Source organism: Mus pahari, chromosome 18 (genome assembly GCF_900095145.1).
Source record: "Mus pahari chromosome 18, PAHARI_EIJ_v1.1, whole genome shotgun sequence".
NCBI lineage: Eukaryota > Metazoa > Chordata > Mammalia > Rodentia > Muridae > Mus > Mus pahari.
In genome coordinates, this window is record NC_034607.1 from 8,250,313 (window position 1) to 8,271,111 (window position 20,799).

Consider the following 20,799-nt stretch of genomic DNA (forward strand, 5'->3'; position numbering starts at 1 on the left):
TAGCATCTTACAGGAGATGTTAAAAGTGCCTTCTGTTTTACAATCTCAAACCAAATCATTCTGTGTGTTGAACTGGGGCAGAAGTATCCCTCCTTCCTTCCTTACCACGAAGCAGAGAACTTGAACTTGCATTCTACCAGAAGGGTCTGTGCAGCCATTGTATTCCTTGAGTGGAGAAGTGGCAGTGGTTTTGTTTATGATTTGGTTGATATGTTAAAAAATAGGCAACTAGACAGGGAACTCTGAGACCGCAATCGCTGAGTGGCTTACAACCTTCTGTGGAAACCGATGCACCACAGGATTCCTGGCCTGGGGCAGGTATAAAATAGGAATTGTAATGCTCCTTTAGGAGGTTCTAACCAGTTCCTTAAAAGACAGCTTAATTCCGATTTCATCAAAGGTTGTGTTTCCCCCGTGAATGTGAACATTTCTGTGACTATCTTACCGTGTATGCATTACTGTTGTCTTCTGAAGTAGTTAAAAGAACGTCTAGAACNTCCTGAATGGTATTTATGGTAAACCAAGTCCTTGTTCGAGAACTGTACAGTGAGGTCATCTCATAGCCCTGTGTCCAGGTCTCCCAAGACAGTGGAATGGCTACTAGCTAAGACTTCTGCTGCTTACATATCGAGGCTCTGCTAAATGTGTCCCTTGGGTCCCAATTCCAAATGACCTTTCTGTCTTCTATCACTCGGCAGAGTGGAGTTAAAGCTTGTCTTGACATTACAGATGTCTCCAACCCTTACTCAAGAAAATGTGAGAGGGTTCCCTCCACCAGACCCCTCAAGGCTTCTCTTTGCTTTCCTAAGTCTTGGGAGTACCGCCATTACTGATTGTATGAATTGTTTGTTTGTTTGTTTGTTTGTTTGTTACATTCCTGTGAATACCCCTTTCTCACTGAGCGTTATCAGGTGCTGTTGGAAATAACAGCATTTGCTGACCCGTGTGCTCATGCTTGCCTGTGGTCCCATCACTTGGGACATAGATGCAGGAGGATCAGGAATTCCAGGTCATCCTTGACTACATAGCAAAATAGAGACCAGCATTAGCTACAGGAGACCCTATCTTTTAAAAAAAAAAAATTCTTTTTTCTTTTGCTAAAATATATGTTCTCTATAACAAAAAAAAAAAAAGAATAAAGACTTCTGAAGGCTGACAACACTTATGTAAATAAACAATTAAGTAAAAGATATCATAAATATTAAAATGTCATATAGGAGTAAACAAACCCCAAATAACCAGTTTAAATAAATACTAAGAGAGGATTAATATGCCAAGATTAAGATTTATTTTTTCTATAGCAACAAAGGTCATTGTCCCCTGAACAAGCAAATTCTGCACATTTGCTCATTAAAGTACATTTTATATCATTCTAAAAAAAACCTAAAATGTAAATAGTAGTTTAGAATTTAAACCACTGACTATGATGAATGTGAAGAATAATGAATAGTAAGAAGAAAAAAAAGACAATTAATGTGAATTTTCTCCAGAGAGTTAACTAGGTAGAACTAGAAAAGATGACTGAAGATTACAGAGGAACTATATATTTTCTATTTCCTTACTTCATTGTGCTCTGGGAACATTATTCACATGAGTTTTAATGACTTTAGTCATACAGACAATGTATAATCATGGACTAGATTTGAATCCATAAATGTGTCACAGATTTCATATGTCAAGGTCCAAAGGTATTATCAATTTTGTTATTTTAAAATATTTGGGGATAAATGATGTCTGGACAATAGAAAGAAATAGAAGAAGAAACAGAATCTTTACCATCTGGAATTATTTCAATGTACTAAATCTACACTTTCTTGGTGGGATGTGATATGCCTGACTAGAGAGAATGATCTTTCTCTACATAGTCCTGGCTGCGTGTACAGGAAATTTAGTGAATTTTGCCTACACAGAGGCATGTAGCTTGGCAATTTTTTTTAAGAAGTGGATGTATACAGGATAGCTACATCTTCAGATATTTACAACCAGATATCTTATCTTCATATCCACAACGATTGACTGAAGTAAAGAACAAAAATATTCATTATTTCATTATTATTTTCCTCTGTTAATGACAACAAAATAGTACTTAAATGAATTGGAACAGGGGATTAAGAAAATGAATGGATATCTTTTAAACTGAAGCTTTGTGTAATTGATTGATTTCTTTACTCACAGAAGCTCAAGAAAATTAAATTGAGTGGTTCTTTGTAGAACTGGACTAGCTAGCTGTTGTAAAGATGGATTATTGATTAGGAACCTTTGATACTCTTATGGAGAACCTGGTTTTGGTTTTCAACATCCACATGGGGGCTTATGACCACCTGCACCTTCAGGTCCAATGCCTGTTTTTGGTCTCCAGGGTAAACAAGCATGAATTTGATACACATAAACACATGCACATAAATGCAACCAAATAACGTAATATGAAATAAAAAATAAGCATTAAAAAAGAACCTAACTAAAATGGTGGCTATTATGCAAGTACTTTTAAAGTTTAATACTGTTAATATTTAAACTATTTAACTATTCTCAGCAAAATAAATTTCATTAAAATGTTCTATATCAACTGTGCCTGGTGGCCTCTTTCTATGAACATACTAGACATGTCTTGTGGATTGCATTTTGTATTATCTACTCCCTCAAGGGGATTGTCCAAACGAGGAGTAGATCACATACTCAGATGATATCAGATGTAATCTTAAAGGCTAGAGCCTGTGATTGAGCAGTGGAAGGAAAGGCAGAGCTGAAAGTTTTAGAGATGGGAGAGGAGGAGGAAGAAGAGAAGAGAAGTGTGGGGACAGAAAGAGAAGATGATGGAGAAGAGGTAGAAGTTGGAGCAGATCTATGTGGCCTGGAGGAAGTGCGAGTAGATAGGGATTTCATAGCTGAGTAATATAAGAGTGTAGGGTATATTTGCCCAATACAAGCATGCTGCTTGGATTTATTTTAACTGAGTTGTGTGTTCTTTGCATGGGTGTTTTTGGGTTGGAGATATACTGTTATAAATCTGGCTAATATCATATCAGTCTTTAGTGATTTTATTTCACGGGCTAAGGGGAGCTGAGTGAGTAGCAGCTGGCTTTCTGCTTTCATGGAGGGGGTGGATGGACTGAAAAATGTGAGCAGTAGCTTCAAGCATTTTGGGTTAAACATGTTTTGGTTAGCTTAGCAAGCTAGCCTAGGGATCCAGGAAAAAGCATATAAGGCTGGTATGACCCTTAAAATTACAAGCTATAGACATTACCTTCATTCTAGGATGGTTCTCTTTTTCATGTCAGAGGAGGTAATCTTATGAATACAGATTTGGAAAGGTATGTAGTAGAGAAGGTTGTTCTCATTATTAGACACTTATATGCAGGTATTCATCAATGGCTACAAATTCAAGAAAACTTATTCTAAATTCATTACCCTATAATCTTTGTCATCTCTCTCTCTGATATATATCCAGAGTTCACAAATTTACATTCAGCTCATACATTCTCAGAGAACTGGAAACTCCCAATTACCAAAAAATTCAAAATAAGATCTTGTTTATCATCTGCATCATTGTATATATGGAAACAATGCCTCATTGTTTTACTTATGCCAAAACCAAGCTCATACATTCAGGTTACTGCTAATTTCATACCTCATGAAGTATTACTACAGGCACATGTCCAATGCCCATTCCCACATAGATGATATATTCATCAGCATTGAACAAGTACAATTAACAAAAATGTATTATTATTATTCTATGTCCTTTCTCTCTCTGCAATCAATTTTCATAACTGTATGATTCTAAATTTACACCTCATAGTTGGCTCTTTCATTATGCTTTTTTAAAGAGCTCCTTATAGAACACAATTCCCACAACACTTGGGAGATAGGTATAGGAAGACCAGGAGCACTGATTTGAAGGTGAGCTTTGGTTATGTAGTAAGAACCTATTTCAAAACTAACAACAGCCTAAATCACAGATAAGTAAATTTATAAATGGCTAAAATAAAAAATAAGGATTTTTACTTTTTTATTCTTGTTTAAAGTCCTTCACTTTACTGTTACTAATAAGATGGGCTGTTTTATAAGCACAAAACAAAGTTGGAAATATATGGCTGCCTCTTCTTTAGTTTATATTATTGATATCATTAGTACATAGAAAATATTATCTATACAAATCAATCATGAAGAATTCCCAAATTCATTCAGAAATGCACAAAAATTCTAGCAAGTTTTCACCAGAATGTAACATTAATTTTGGTACCATATTCCAATTTTATAAACACTTTATTGCTGTTTCAGTTTTTTTGTGTAGCTTGAGCTGACCTGGAGGTTTATCCACATTCCAACCCTGGTTTGAACTCTTGATTCTCCTTCCTCTGCCACCAAAATGGTGAGATTACATTTATGTTTTGTATTTATTTACATAATAAGACTAAAAATGGAATACTATGGCATCCATTTTACTCCATTTCTGTGATGAAATACTATAGTTTATAATGAACTAATAATATGCATAGATTTTATTTAGCCTCTAAAACTACACAGAAAAGTTGTTTAAACAAAAACATGTAATGATTGATTAAATGGATGGATTAAAATCACATCCTGGTTCAGGGAGATGGCTCAGGGTAAAGTACTTGACACTAAGCCGGGATTTGCTATCAGATTCCCATACTCATATCATGGAATGAGAGAAAGAGTCCATATAAACTGTCCTCCAACTTCAACACATAATCACACACATGTGCCATGACACACATGTGTATGCCTGGACTTTTTAGAAAGACACAAATACATTCACAAGTAAATAAAAGTGGAATTTCATAGAAAAATTCCATTGATGCTCTGGAGTAGACTAAAAATTTATTGTGCTAAGCTCCTTGGTGTGGAAAAATTTTTAGTATCTGTTTTCTTTCTCTGGGTAAACTCAGGTTTTGTTATTTCAACTCCATAAATTTGTACTGCTTTCTCTTTTAAAAATGCCAACTTTGAGAATAAGAAACTTCACTTTAAATTATATTAAATTACATCCTCAGAAATACTTTTGTAGACTCCAGTAGCAACAATTCCAATACAGTTACAAGTGTTCACTAATTTTAAATGTTTCTTTAAACTAAGTGAAGTATTATTTTTTTCTATGTCAAAAGTACACACATCTTAAACAAAAGAAAATCTATCATTCAAAAAAAATGATGTTAACATATGTAGGAGATGTGAAACTTGATCTTTGTTCCAAAACAACTGGAGGTGGTCTTATTTGTACTCTGTATCTCTTTGTTGATCTTTTTCCCCTTGTCTGACCTCAGTGGGAGATGATGTGCCTAGTCCTGCTATGATTTAGTGACTTAAGCTGCCACAGTGGGCTGGTACCCAGGGAATCACCTCCTACTTCTCAGAGGTGAAGGGGAGGTGTGGAGGAGGGACTGGGTGAGGAAGGAGGAGGGAGCTGTGATTGAGATGAAAAGGAAATAAATGAATTAATTGAAAAAAATTAAGTAAAACAAAACAAAATAGATAAGATACTTGCTTCAATGATAGAAATTTAGAAATTCTAATTACAGAGGGCTGGAAAAGCACCTGAACAGATAAGAGCATATCCTGCTACACTAGCACACTTGAATTCAACTTGTAGCATCCATATGGGATGGGTTACAACCACTATAACTTCAGCTCCCGAAAATACAATGCCTTCTGAACTCTAGAGTCACTCTTCTGCTTAAGTACATACATTCGCATTGCATACACAAGACACACATACACATAAATAAAAACTAATAGGATAAAATTAAAAGGAGATTCTAATTTCAAGTCCCCAACGTATTAATTTAATTAGTAGTTTCATCCTTTAACCTTTAAAGGAGAGAAAGAGATGATCCCTACCTTGTTTCACTTGTGATCTAGTTAAAAGTCACAAAGATGGCATGGTGGGAGAGAGTTTGTGCAAAATATAAAGCAGCCAATTAGCATAATATAGAGCCTCTCTGAGACATCCTGGTCCAAAGATATTTAACTTCTTTTAAAATACAGTATCAAAATAGGTGTTTACTTTGCAAAGTTGTGTTAGCAGAATACCAGAAACTGGGCCCTCCTGTGTTATTCTCCATTCATACATAAGTGATTTTGAGTTTACATACTGGTTTTCCTGAGTTCTATAGGACTGTGACGATATGTAGACTTGTCTGCCCATTGCTGAGCATTCACTTGAGCCTCATGGCTCCATTCCTAGAGAGAAAAAGAAAAGGAGATAGCTATAAATAATAATACAACTTCAAAGGCACATTATCTTTGCAAGCAGGCTGGTAGGACTAGCTTATATCACTGAAAGATTTCTGTAGGCACCATACAACCTTCATCATAATCAATGAATAAATTAGTATATATCTAAATTTTTATGTTAGTGTATATACTACCAACTTTCATTGTGACATTTATAATAAGCTTATTTTTACATGTTTTTTGCTCCCATCTTCCTAAGCCAGCTCATCCTCCCATGCCCTCTCACCCACAGTTTCCCTTTGATGTCACACATATTCTATTTCCTTCCTCTACCCATACCTTCCACAGTACCATTTCCCTGTGTCATTGTCTGCTTGGTAGTTTCATAACCTATATCCAAAGTTCCTCTCACTTATGTATGCCTTTTTCTATTTCAAAGAAATACAAGTAGTCTGTCTACTCAAGATCACCAAAAATGCTAAATTATTTAATAGGCTAATGACCTACTGAAATCACAACAGGAACCATAAAGACTTTACACAGTTGCTGTACTACAAGAAGCACTAACTATGGGGGATTCACTAAGACTATTTTCATACCTGTAAAAAGTTACCTAATAATTACTAGTTTCTCTAGTTGCTGTACTACAATAAGCACTAACTATGGGGGATGCAATAAGACTATTGTCACACCTGTAAAAAGTTACCTCATAAATACTAGTTTCTCTTTTTACACATTGAAATAATTTAAAAGAAATATAGGCTTTAGATCTGGATCCAAGTCAGAAGACTGTTTAGATGAAAGGTCATGTTCTGACCCTAGATTAAGAGAGGGAGAGGCAATAACACATTGCCTTATCCCTAGAGAGACAAGTCAAAAGATTTACTTTTAGTTCTTTGGCTGTAATTGATATAGCTCCATAACATCAGTGAGTCACTGTTATAAGGAGAATTTAATAAATTCTACTCTAATTATATCATGGCTAAAGACAAAGAAGGAGAGAAAGAACTCTGATCTTACATGAATGTCATAATATACAGACACATACATAGATACTCATGCACATGAGCAAAACAATAAATATTTTTTTAAAAATAGATACTAAAATAGAGCCCAACTCTTTTAAATAATACAGGTGGTATCAGCATGCTCCAAGCACAGCTCTCCAAATGCACTGCCCTGAAGTGAGCCCTCACCATATTTAGTAAGCCACTGCCAGATGGAGAAACTATTCGTTTTTATTGGTTGTACTCGCTTGCAGTCTCTTCTTGGACTGATGTTTTACTGTTTGAAATTTCTCAAGAATGTTTTCCTAAAGGAAAATAAAAGTCACATTAGAGTATGATAAGGTTACATAAAATGGTGAAAATGATGGCTAAGGTGAATGAAGATCATTATTAAAGTGCTCAGACAATATTAGCCACACCCATCTGGATTTTAGATGGGCATGTTGATTTGAACTCTGACGCCCAAGCTTGTATACCTGGTGCATTCTCTACTGAGCCATCTTGACAGCACTCACACTTTACTATTTAAATTTGTTAGGCTAATGGTTTCCCTTAACGAGTAATAAGAGTTTTTCTTGCTCTACAATTAATAAGTAAAGATCTATGGGTTATGAATACAATGCATAAATAAGTAATTTTTATGAAATGTGTCAAAACACCACTTACCCTAACTTAGGCACTCACAATAACATAGATACTGTGACTATGGGCTTGGTGTCACTTGTCATGTGACTCTCTATGGGATTCATTTCAAACTCATAAAAATCTAGTTGGAAGACACTGTGACTAAATACTCCACTCTGCACGTGAGCAATCTCAGTATTAGAGATTTAGTAATGAGGTGTCCCATAAGAGCTCAGGTAACTGAACTGAAATAGAAGCACCATTTCAGTTCTGAAAGCCAGAAATAGCAATGCTTTGAAGGTTATGTAGACATGGAAGTATGTCAATAAAACCCCTGCAGAAGTACACAGGATGAGCACATTATAGGAAAAAAAACATTATTCTAATGGATCTTATTCTCCCAATTATATACTGTAATATTTTCTAAATTCTAATATATTATGTAATCATCACTCTTGATTGCTTTGTCATGCTTTTCTGAGGTAAGAATCGGTCAACAGAGAGCATGAGTTCTACTGAATTGCTAGAAATCACTATGGATAAAAATGTTGCAAAATAATCTTGTCAATTCCTACAAAATATTTTTTCCAAGTTTGAATGTCCTTGCTTCCTTGAATTTGCTCAGCAGTAGCACTGAAATAATGAACTGTGCCTAATGTACAATTCTCGAAATTTCTGACACTCATTTCTGCAATCCACCCTTTGTCCCATAAATTTGCTTCCCTTATCTAATAGCTTTCAAGATTTATACTTATTGTAACTTTGACTGCTTTTTATCCAAATTCAGAAGTTTAGGTACATTGACAGACACTGTAGGTTCAAATATAAAATAGCAGAGCACATGATTTAGACACATGGAAGAAAACATCCATAAATGCTCTTTGGAATTATTATCTTCTCCAATAGCATATAATTTCTTTCTGATAGACATTAAATAGTTCCATGAAATCCTAATATTTTTTAGAAACATTTTTGTCTGCACCAAACACAAAGTTCTTATGTGCTCTGTCATATAAGATAAATACACAATTTATACATGTAATTAATCTAGAAGCTACTAGAATATATTCACCTATGACCATAAACACTATATGTTTTGTTTTGTGTTTATCTTGAGTGTATTTTATGGACAACTTATATTTTCTGCTGATGATCATCAAAGCACATTTATGTCAAGTTCACTGCTATAATATTCTTTTGATCAATTTAAAATCAGTGGCAAGGGTACCTTCACATCCATATTCTAAAACTATTTATATCACTGTACAGAAATAGATTTTAAATAAAATACCTACACTTCTAAAACTTAGTCTTAGTAAAGATACCACTAACAGAACTACTTGGAAAAATTCATAGACATTATTTCTGATTTTAGAGTTAAAAAGTTTCATTCCCATTATTTCTATACAAAATTATTTCCAAGATAACCATAATCATATATATCACTTTATATGATTAAATATAAACAATTGTTCTCAATAAAATTATCAGTATGATTCTGATAGCAACTACACTTGCAGTTATTAACTGTAAAATTTCACTGTTGTTTAGCTATAAATGTATTCCCTTAGGAACTTGATCTCATAATAAAGGAGGACTACTTACTGCTGGTTTCAGAGCAGAATGAGGCTTTGTCCTACAGGAAGAAGAAAGGTCACATCAGACAAGATTCTCAACTGTCTATTTATACTCTGCGTAGTTCCTATTAGCAGGTCTTGGTTAACCAAATATGACATGCTAGATTTTATTGCTGGTCTTCCAACTGACATTTTGACATCATGTGATGACTGTACATTAGAAACAAATTCTACTAGCTCTTTCATGCTCATCTAGTGAATATAATATATGTATATATTTGCCAGTAAATGCTTCAAAAACTTTTAATCAAACAACTTTTGTCTTACCAGAGCTATGAGGATTTTTTTTCTTTTAACGGGGCTACAGAGGTGACTTAGATTTAGAGTACTTCATGCTCTTACATAGAATAATGAGTTTGGTTTCTTCCAGCTATGTATGTTGTGTTATTATTGCTTGTAACTGCAGGGGATTGGACAATTTCTAGTCTCCATGAACACATATATACATGAGTATATCTTTACTCAAAAGCAAATAGATACCCATACATGCACAATTTTAAAAAAAATTGTCACTTTAAGAATGAGTGTGAACTTATACCTTTCATAATCTCTTGATAATTCAAGATTAATTAATAAAATTTGGATTTTAAAATAGCCTCTTGGTGATGAACTATTACAATACGGATGTCAGAGATATACTATGAATGTGCTATACTTGATTCTTATAACAACAATCATTCTGTTAGCTATATTTGTAACATCATTAGTTCTACAAGGTAGTGTAAGGCCAAGAAAAGTTTTTGAAAGTAGTTGTGTTATAAAATAATATAGTCTCAAAACAGATAATTTTGAATTCTCCAGAATAGGTTACTTTTTAGTGGAAGAAAGAAGAAAGTTTTTCACTATGAACAAAAATAATAGAGAAGTTGTTATGTAAAATTGGCTATCTAAAGCAAATTTTACTAAGGAATATCTTATTATATTATGATTATTATTGATAATACTAAAATACTATAGAATCATGATTGTATTCTGTTTTATTTTCTATTCTGCATGAAAATCTTTACTGTTTATCCTTCCTTTGTCAATCTTAGATTCTATGAATTCCAAGTCATATAAGGTAGAATCCTGGGATGGGCTGCAACATGAAAGTTTGCAGTGGCCTTCTTTACACTGTTCCTACATTCTAAGGCTGCCTAAAGAACACTAAAATAGCATGTTTCATGTTTTCTATGAGTAATACCTTGTTGCCTGTCTTGTCTCTGATGTCTATCGCTTTTATTTATCATTATATAGTTTATTATCAACATTTTGGACCTCTTGTTCAAAGCAACTTTTGCTGTCTAAAAGGCTTCATATTGCCTTCTGCAACTCAGCAACGGCATAAGCCCTGTTTGCAAGATCACCATGGGTTTTGTTCAGCTAGCCACAGTTACATCAAGGTTTTGTTTAGTAGTGTCTTTATAGATGGAGCTTAGTTAGAATAACCAAACATTCTAATCACTAGTGTTTGTGATGTACTAGGAATGCAATATTTGGACTATATTCACTGAGAACAAGTCTCCTTTTATTCTGATTTTTACTTAAAATTTTAAATTAAATGCTTTTGATAATTTTATACATAAATACTGCATTTATATCATTTACAACTCTCCTTTCAGGGCTAGGTATGAGCTGTCCCTAGAGTTCCATTCTCTGGCTATTGCTCTGCTAGTCTCCTCTAGGCATACAACACATGGAACATCTAGGCCCGCTGCACCAAGAACATCAGGTCCAAAGCTTCCCACCTGAGTGCTGCTTCACCAGAAATATCCAGATTAGGCTCAGCTCCCTGACATATGCTAAACCAGGAACGTTCTTGGACAACCAGATGACTGAAGGCTGATGTACAAACACAATCAACATGAACCAGGAAATATGTGGCAACATAAAAAAAAAAAAAAAGGGTATCCATAGTCAGTAAGTCTTTTCTATTCTAACAGAACTGAAGCACAACAAAATGAGCTTGAATCCATCTTTATAAAGATAATAGATTCCTTTAAAGAAAAAATGAATAAATCCCTCAAATAAATACAGAAAAAATACAATTAAACAGATGAAGAAAATTTATAAAACACTTCAGGACCAGAAAATGGAAACAGAACCCATAAAGAAAAAACAATCTGATAGAATCCTGGAGATGGAAAACCTAGAAAGGAGACCAGGAGAACAGATGTAAGCATCATCAACAGAATACAAGAGATGGAAGAGAGAATTTCAGCTGTAAATGATACTATAAAAGAAGTTGATACTTCAATCAAAGAAAACGTTAAATCAAAAAAATATATTCTTTACTCAAAATATTCAGGAAATCTGGGAAACCATTAAAAGATGTAACCTCACAATAATAGGAATAGAAGAAGGTGAAGAGTCCTAGCTCCAAGGCCCTGTATTCTCAACAAAATCATAGAAGAAAATTTCCCTAACCTAAAGGAAGAGATGTCTATAAACATAAAAAGAGTTTACAGAACACCAAGTAGATTGAATCATAAAAAATTCCTCCCACAGCATAATGATCAAAAACAATCTTCAAAACAAAGACAGAATATTCAAAACTGCAAGAGAAAAAGTCCAAGAAACATACAGATGTAAACTTTTCTGAATAACACAGGAATTCTCAACTGAGACTCTAAAACCTGGAAGAGCCTGGACAAATATTTTACAGCCTCTAAGAAAAAAACAGAAGCCAACCTTGACTACTGTACCCTGCCAAACTCTCAATCACCATACATGGATAAAATAAGATATTGAAAAATGAAAACAAAAACAAAAAAAACCTTAAATAATATCTATACACAAATCTAGCCCTACAGAAAATGCTTGAAGGAAGACTCCAGCCCAAGGAGATTAGCTATACACATGAAAGCACAAGAAATAAGTAATTCCACACAAGCAAAAACAAAATAAGGAAAACATGCATGTGTGTGTGTGTGTGTGTGTGCATGCACACACAGACACACACATACTCATACAACCAACCTTAAAATAACAGAAATTAACAGTCATTATTCATTAATATCTCTCAATATCAAGGAATTCAGCTCTCCAATTATAAAACCACAGGCTAACACTTCTCCTTTCCCCATTTATGCTTCACCTAGTTTCTTCTTCCACAACTCCCTATCAAATTTATAACCTCTTCCTTTATAATTACTACTGTTACATACTCACTGACACAAAACCTTCTGAATCTATTGAATATTACCCTATGTATGTGTTTTTAAGACTGATCACTTGAGATTTGGTAGCCTATGAGAGAGCGCATTACTAAAGAAAACTGATTTTCCCACACCCATTCTCACTGATTACCTGTAGCTCTTCATCTAGGAGTGATTCTTGAATTTCCTCACTCACATTTTAACATTGACTGGTGACATCATAATGCTGGTATTCTTCTGTCAATAATTGTTTGGGTGTTGCTTGGGTGTATGGTTGTATATTATGTGTGCAATGTCCTCAGAGGCTGAATGTGGATTTGAGATCCTCTGGGGAATGTACTTGGGGATGGTTGTGAGCTTCCATGTCACTGTTAGAAACCAAACCCAGGTCTTCTGCAAGAATGTTGCTAAGATAGTATGTGTTCATCTAACATCTTGTGTAGCAATATGTTCTCACTGTAAGCATGCTGGTCATTTGGCTTTTTAAGTCTTTCCTGCCTTCTCTGAGATATTCACTGAGCATGGTGTGTAAGCCTTACCTTGTAGATATAATATTATAGCTTAGGCATCTCATGGTCACTAGTGTCCTGAGGTTCTAAATTACCATTTAGAGGAAGAAATTTCTTTGTGGCCTGGCTTCTTTTGAATTCATCCATACCTTTCTTTTTTTATTAGATTTTTTTCTTTACATTTCAAATGCTATCCTGAAAGTTCCCTATACCCTCCCCCCTCCCCTGCTCCCCTACCCACCCACTCCCACTTCTTGGCCCTGGCTTTCCCCTGTGCTGGGTCATATAAAGTTTGTAAGACCAAGGGGCCTCTCCTCCCAATGATGGTCGATTAGGCCATCTTTATCATCCATACCTTTCATTCTCTTTTGTCAAATCTCCATATTTTTGTAGCTACTTATAAATTAACATGTTTACCCCATTTTTCCTTACCCTAAATTCTCACTCAAACTAACTTGATAGTCCCCCTCCCCACTGTAATCTTATCCAGCTCCTAAAGGAAGATATGACTATTTAACCTACATTTACATTTTATTTTACTGATGTCTTTAACTCCATGGCCTTTAAAACAATTCATTATGATACATGTGTGCCAGAATGAATTATGTGCACCAGAAGCTCACAAAGGCAAGAAAAGGGCATCAGATCTCAAAGACATGGAATTATATGTAAATGTGAGCCATTCTATTTAAAACATGTCAATTAACTTAACAAAGAATACTTATCTAGAATGATACATTGAAGAAAAATACTTGGCTCAAGTTGCTTCGAGTTGAATGTAATAGTTTTCATGACAGATTGGAGATAAGTTTGGTTCTTGTCCCCAAGAGGGTAAAGATGAATTCAAACACAAGAAGGTAATGACCACACTGGCGTTACAATAACAATATTTGGTTAGTAAGTAGATGAGTCAGAAGTAAGAGAACTATTTCATACTGTTTAGTATTTTATCCCAGTACAAAGAACTTAGAGCAACACCCTGGAAACCACTAAACCCAGTCTTTCTATCTCCAACACAAAAGCTGAGTTTCATACAATTTGCAGTTTGTTTTTCCTTGGGCTTGGTTCCAAACTACATACCATTGAAGTATGACAAAAGATATAAATTCCTGCTGAGTTGTCACTAATTTCCTTGGGCCTGTCTCTACCTGTTCACATAAAGGTCAACCAGTGACTGCTTTGGCACTCAGTTTTATTATCTTCGACTGTTTCTTCTACAATTGATCACGCATTAAAGAAACACTTGACCTATTTATCTCAATATTGCTATAGCTGCCTCAAGTATCTCTTTGACATTTGAATGTGATTCTCTAACAACTCCAAAATATCTAAACGCTATGTGACTCATTAGGAGGTAATCCTTTCATCTTTGAAATTAATGTATAACCAATTTCCAAGAAGTCCCCTTGGTTTTCAGTACAAATCTTGAGGATTAAATAAAATATCACTTATACTTATCTCTAAAATACTTGTAGTTAGGATGAGAAAAAAAACATTTAACCATCACTAGATTATTAATATGTCCTAGAAATTTGTTATTTATTCCAGCGTTCACAAAAACATAAATATTTAATTGTAGTCTTTTAAAAATGACCATCCACCTACAAAAGATCACTGACTGTGAATATAGATTTTTTTCATGTTATAAAATTGGGTAAAGTCAGATAATATTAGATAATCAAGCAATATCTTTAGCCAATGTTGCTTGTGAAGAAAGGAAACTTCTTTTGAGTACAAACACTTCTGGTCTATAATGACCACTTCCTCTCTGCCTGGTCTCAAAATCTTCTTGTCTTCAACTGTGTGACTTCATACTCATGACTATTTTGCCCCATGGTTCTATGGTTTTACACATGATTCCCAGTCTAAGGAGGTTCTTGAAAGGAATTACTCCTATAGAGTATGCTCTTAAAATTACTTCTAACTCAGCTTTCATGTCTTACACCGTTGACCTTCATTTTATGCCTCAGCCTATTTGGGAAGAGTGGTGCTTACTTTACGTTTTCTTTGTGTTGTATCTACTCTACAGAAGAACCACTGTTCACTAATAGCACCTTATATTGCTCAGGCAAAATATAGCCTTTTTTTTTTTCCTCTAAAGAAGCTGTTTCAATCACTCACCCTACTTCCTACATGGTGGAAAGTCAGGCTGGCACAAGTTGCTCATTTTATGGTGTCCAGAAAATGAGAGAAACATACATGTGCTACAATGGCTCCTTCTATCTCCATTATTTGTTTTAGAATATAAGATTCTGCTGCCTGCATTCAGGTTAGAATGCAACCTGTTTGTTTATCTCATGACACTTCCTTGCAGAAGTTCATAGTTGTGTGGTTTAGGAATCTCCTAAATGTCCTTTAGCTCAATCATATTGAGGAGTAAGGTAAACCCTCACAGCTCTTGTTTTCCCAATTTTTATTTGGTATTTACTTCATTTACATTTTAAATGCTATCCCCAAAGTCCCCTATACCCTCCCCACCCCTGATCCCCTACCCACCCACTCACCCTTCTTGGCCCTGGTGTGCCCCTGTACTGGGGCATATAAAGTTTGCAAGACCAAGGAGTCTCTCTTCCTAGTGATGGCCAACTAGACCATCTTCTGCTACATATGCAACTAGAGACACAAGTTCTGGGGGTGCTGGCTAGTTCATATTGTTGTTCCACCTATAGGGGTGCAGACCCCTTCAGCTGCTTGGGTACTTTCTCTAGCTCCTCTATTGGGGGTCCTGTGTTCTATCTGATAGCTAACTTTTAGCATCCACTTCTGTGTTTTCCAGGCAAAAAAAAAAGTTCATAGTTATGCGGTTTATCAATCTCATAAATGTCCATTAGCTTAATCAAACTGAGGAATAAGGAAAACCCTCACAGCTCTTTTTAAGAAAGAATTCTAGTACAAATGACTGGATAATTCTGACATTAAACATTTGGTATGGGAGGAAATGGAATGGTGTTCTGGCACACAGAATGTACATAGGAATGAGAACAAAAAGTTAGAAATAGATACCATTTGCTCTAAGCAAATTTTCTTGGTATCTAATGACTTGCAAACTAAATCCACATATGTTGTATAGGTGAATGTTCCTTCTGAGATTGTCACTACATTCAGGCTCCGGACTTGTAATATGTTAAAGGACTACTTCTAACTATAAATAACGCATTACTAATTTGTGTTTATATTCTTCAAAGTAAGGAAAAATAACTTCCTACATGATTGTTAGAAAGTTTCAAAGTATGTGAGCTAGCCTCCCAGGAGTAGAGACAAGTCTGTGAGTGCAGGTAAGACCACCACTGCTGCTCAGAGGAAACCACACAGATCCCTCAGGAAACAGGAACAGAGTGTATTTTGTACCGTATTTTGAAAGTGTATTTCTATGATATGGTGGGAGAATCCAACCTTCTATGTATGATCAAGAAAGAAAAAAATTAAATATTTGTTTGTAAGGAATGAAAAGGATCACAAAGTGCAGATGATTCCAGATCAAAGAGAAGCCTGGACTCTAAATAGAGGCATCAACATGGAAGGCAGGAATATTATACTTCATAGATTATCTGTAGTATTAACAATAATGTCACATGTGTGTATTACAATCATTACCTATATATGAACACATATATAAAAGTGCAGGCACTTCATGTGACTAAGCAATTGTACAATGAATCCACAGTTTGAGTTGAAATGTTAATAAGTCATTTATTTATTTATTTATTTTTATTGTTTTTCTTTTCATTTAAAACCCCAGATTTTATTCCTCTTATGGTCCACCCTCCGACTGTTCCACACCCCATACCCCCTCCCCACCGCCCTGTCTCCATGAGGGTGTCCTACTCCCAACCCCAACCCTATCAAACTTCTAAACTTCCTGGGGCCTCCAGTCTCTTGAGGGTTAGATGCATCTTCTCTTGCTGGACACAGACATGGCAGTCCTTTGCGTTATACATGTGTTGGGGGACTCATATCAGATGCTGTGTGCTGCCTGGTTGTTGTTCAAGTATCTGAGAGATATCAGGGGTCCGGGTTAATTCAGACAGCTGGTCCTCCTACAGGGTCACCCTCTTTCTCAGCTTCTCCTAGCTTTCCTTTAATTCAACCACAGGAGTCAGAAGCTTCTGTCAATTGATTGGATGCAAATATCTGCATCTGGCATCTTACTGCTTATTTACACCTGGATTTGTCATTATTAATTATAGTGGTAATCTTCAAATGAGGTAAGTGAAAACTCTTCCTGCAGGGTTTCATTGTTTTCTTGTTTCACAACTGAGAATAAAAGCTGGCAAGTTCACCTGCTTTTAAAGTATTATTTTCTGGATACTATACAAATACATGTTTAGAACCTTAAGCAATTCTCCATTTGCAATGTGAAGACATCAGTTACTATGCATCATTTGGAGTGTATTTGCAAGGAATTTTAACATCTCAAATACCAAAACTACTTTTGTTTTGTTTTGTTTTTACTGAGGACTTTTTAATTAACTAATTAATAAATGAATTGTTTTTAAATGTATTTATTCACTTTACTTCTCAATAGTAGCCCTCCTCTTTCCGAAGTACCGTCTTACACAGACCCTCCCCACATTTCCCGCTCCCCTTCTCCATAAGAAGTGGGAGTCTCCCTATATGTAGCATCCACTCTCTCAGTCCCCCCTCACTTTCCATCACATCAAGTCACTGCAGGACTAGGCTCATCCTCTCTCACTGAGGCAAGTCAAGGAAGCCATGTTATAGGAATGGAATTTATAGGCAGGTACCAGATTCAGAGACAGCCCCTGCTCCAGTGATTGGAGGACCCCAAGAAGATCAAACTGCATATCTGCTGCATATATGCCAGAGACTAGGTCCAGGAAATGTTCACCCTTTGGTTGGTAGTTTAGTCTCTGAAAGCTCCCAAAGGTTCAGGTTAGTAGACCCTGCTAGTCTTCCTATTGAGTCCCTATCCTCTTCAGTTCCCTCAACTGCCAGTCTGGCATGGCTGTGTAAAAGGCAGTATGGCACAGTTCTTACCCCTACAGCATCTTCAGATCATTGATCCTTATGTGTGCTGGTGGGTGCTATAGCCCTGAAGCTTATCTGCTTACTCTTCAATCATACTTTCAGTCTCTCATTCTGGGGCATATACTTCCCCTATTACGCACAGCTAACCATTCCCATAATAAATTAAACAGACAGGTTTCACAGGAATGATGAATGGAGGTGGTCGTGAGGCTGTGGGGAACAAGAAACAGTCCTTCAGCTAAGTATCTAGACAACATAACCACCCAGACCATACAAATCTACAAGGTCCTTTGTAGAAATCATTCATGATTGACCACACCTGTAATTATATGAGGAAATACATGTACCCTCCAGTTAAATGTCTCCTGTATTAATTAGCCAGGGTGAACATGGGGACATCAAGGTTAAAGAGTTGAAGTATTCTCAAGAAGAAAAGGAATGTTTTGGGAAAAATAAAAAAGAGGAATCTATAAAATCAAGCAAATGATAAATGGGTTTATCATATAGCAGGAAGGCTTGTAGATGATCTAGAAACAAATTAAGAGTATCAGGTTCAATGCAAAAAGATGGTAGGCTAGTGAATTAATGTTTATGAAGAGGTTATCAATTTTGGACATGAGTCCAGGGAACTACTAGAACAAGGAAACACAGATAAAATAATTAAAATATGGTGTACAAGCATATGAAAAGTTGTAAGTAGTTCTCCTAGCAACTTGAGAGTTTGGAGGTGACAGTGCCTAGAGAGATGTTAGAGACAGCCAGCTGCTTTATGAGCATACATTTTCTGACTTTGTAAGAAATTATTTTTAATGCAGGAGTCTGTTACCTTTCTGTTCTTACATGAAAATAGTTAATAAGACTGCTGTTTGCTGAATCAGGACATTGCCAGATCTGTGCCCAGCTACCCATGAAGAACAGGCTGTGTAAGGACTCTAAGGAAATGCGGTTTTGCTTTGTATTATGGAGGAGGGGGTGGAGGTTAATGGTCCAGGATTCTTAGAATTATATAAATTAAAGAATTTCTAAAACAATGATTAACAATGGTTAAAGCGTTGATGATGTAGCTTTAGTAAATCAAACTCTGGGTTCAGGCTCTCAGGTCAGGAAGAATGAGGAGAATGGTTGGACAATGAAAGAGCACTTGAACTGAGAGCTTGCATCCACTACTGAGTCTGAGTCCTTATTGAATCAGCACTGATCCTATTCACCACTTCCTCAGGACCCTCCTGAATCTGGGGCTGGACCTTGGCACTCAATCCTTCTTCTGACTCTTTCACAATGCTCCCTGAGCTCCATCAAATATTTGGATGTGGATCTCTGCCTGTGTTTATATTAGCTGCTGGTTCTAGCCTCTCAAAGGACAGTTATACTAGACTCCAGTGTGAAAGTTTAAAGAGTACCATTAAAATTGTTAGGGATTGTTTCATGAGTTTCAAATAGAGGCAGTCATTGGTTGGCCACTTTTTCTGTCTCTGCTCTGTCCCTGAACATCATGTCTGGATAGCCACATTTTGGCTGGAATGTTTTGTGGGTGTATTGCTGTTCTTATCCCTCCACTGGGAGTTCTGCCTGGCTACAGAAAGTGGTCACTTCAGAGTAGGTAACCCGCATTACTAGGGGTCTCAGCTAGAGTCGCCCCCCTAGAAACTCTGGGGTTTCCCCTGTCCCAGAAAAAAGGACTGATTTTGTCAAGATTTAATATTTTTATTTTAATATGCATCATCATTTTTCCTTCATGCATATATGTTTGCTGTCTATATGCCTAGTGCCTGCAGAACCCAGAGATAGAAAGCATATCTTCTTAAACTGCAGTTACAAATGTTTGTAAACCACAATGTGGGTTTTGGGAACCCAACTCATACATACTATAGGGACAGCTGAAGGGAATTAACCATTGTAGTGGCTCGTCATGACTACAGACATGAAAGTTTTCAGAAGAGAAATAATATCATTGCTACGTACACCTTTCTGTTCTGAAGGCAGAACTCCAGAAATGAAAAGCAGAGATAGTATCCATAAATCCCTTTGTAGCCCAAATGAACCAACCTTTGTAATTATCATTATTATAAATACTATACATTATTACACATGATTATTATACATAAAGAATGAACTTCTTGACAAAATCTAAGACATACAATATGAATTTGCTGGAATATAGGTATCTGTGTGTTTTGCAAAATGATGTATTCTGAGTATACCATGACTATAGCATTCATGAACTCATGGTACATTGTTGGGGTCCAGCCTCAACACAGAATTGGAGTTTTCAGTTGGAAGGCATATATGCCTTCCAGATATCACTGCTTCCAACTGAAAACTCCAATTCTGTGTGTGTGTATATATATATAATAATATTTTGGGTACAAACTGACAGGCAGTTTTTCAAGGCTTAAAGTTTTTCTCTCTCCTCTCTCACTCTTTGCTTTTTTTCTTGCTCACTCACAGGTTGAGGTTGCACACACTCTGCATTCTCCTGTACACTCTACCTTTTTCTCCATTGCGCTTTTCTTTTCTTGAACTTCCACACTCTTATACACCTTTGTTCATTCCTCTTTCACTCACTCACACACTCTTCACACACATATCTCCCACACATCTCACACACACCACATGTGCTCTCCTTTCACATACATGCACGCTCCATACACACCTCACATTCTCTCCTCACTCACTCTTCACATTCTCTCCTCACTCA

At 36.0% G+C, this 20,799-nt stretch overlaps 1 protein-coding gene across 1 annotated transcript in view; it reads right to left on the bottom strand.

Annotated features, from left to right (window-relative positions):
- Positions 1-1,265: 1,265 nt before the first annotated feature.
- The window catches only part of LOC110335959 (cysteine-rich secretory protein 1), a 70,512-nt gene continuing 50,978 nt past the window's right edge, over positions 1,266-20,799 (bottom strand). The window contains exon 9 of the mRNA XM_021218406.1: positions 1,266-1,902. Within this exon, the coding sequence (XP_021074065.1) occupies positions 1,889-1,902 (14 nt within the window). The 3' untranslated portion in view covers positions 1,266-1,888. The remainder of the gene's footprint in view (positions 1,903-20,799) is intronic.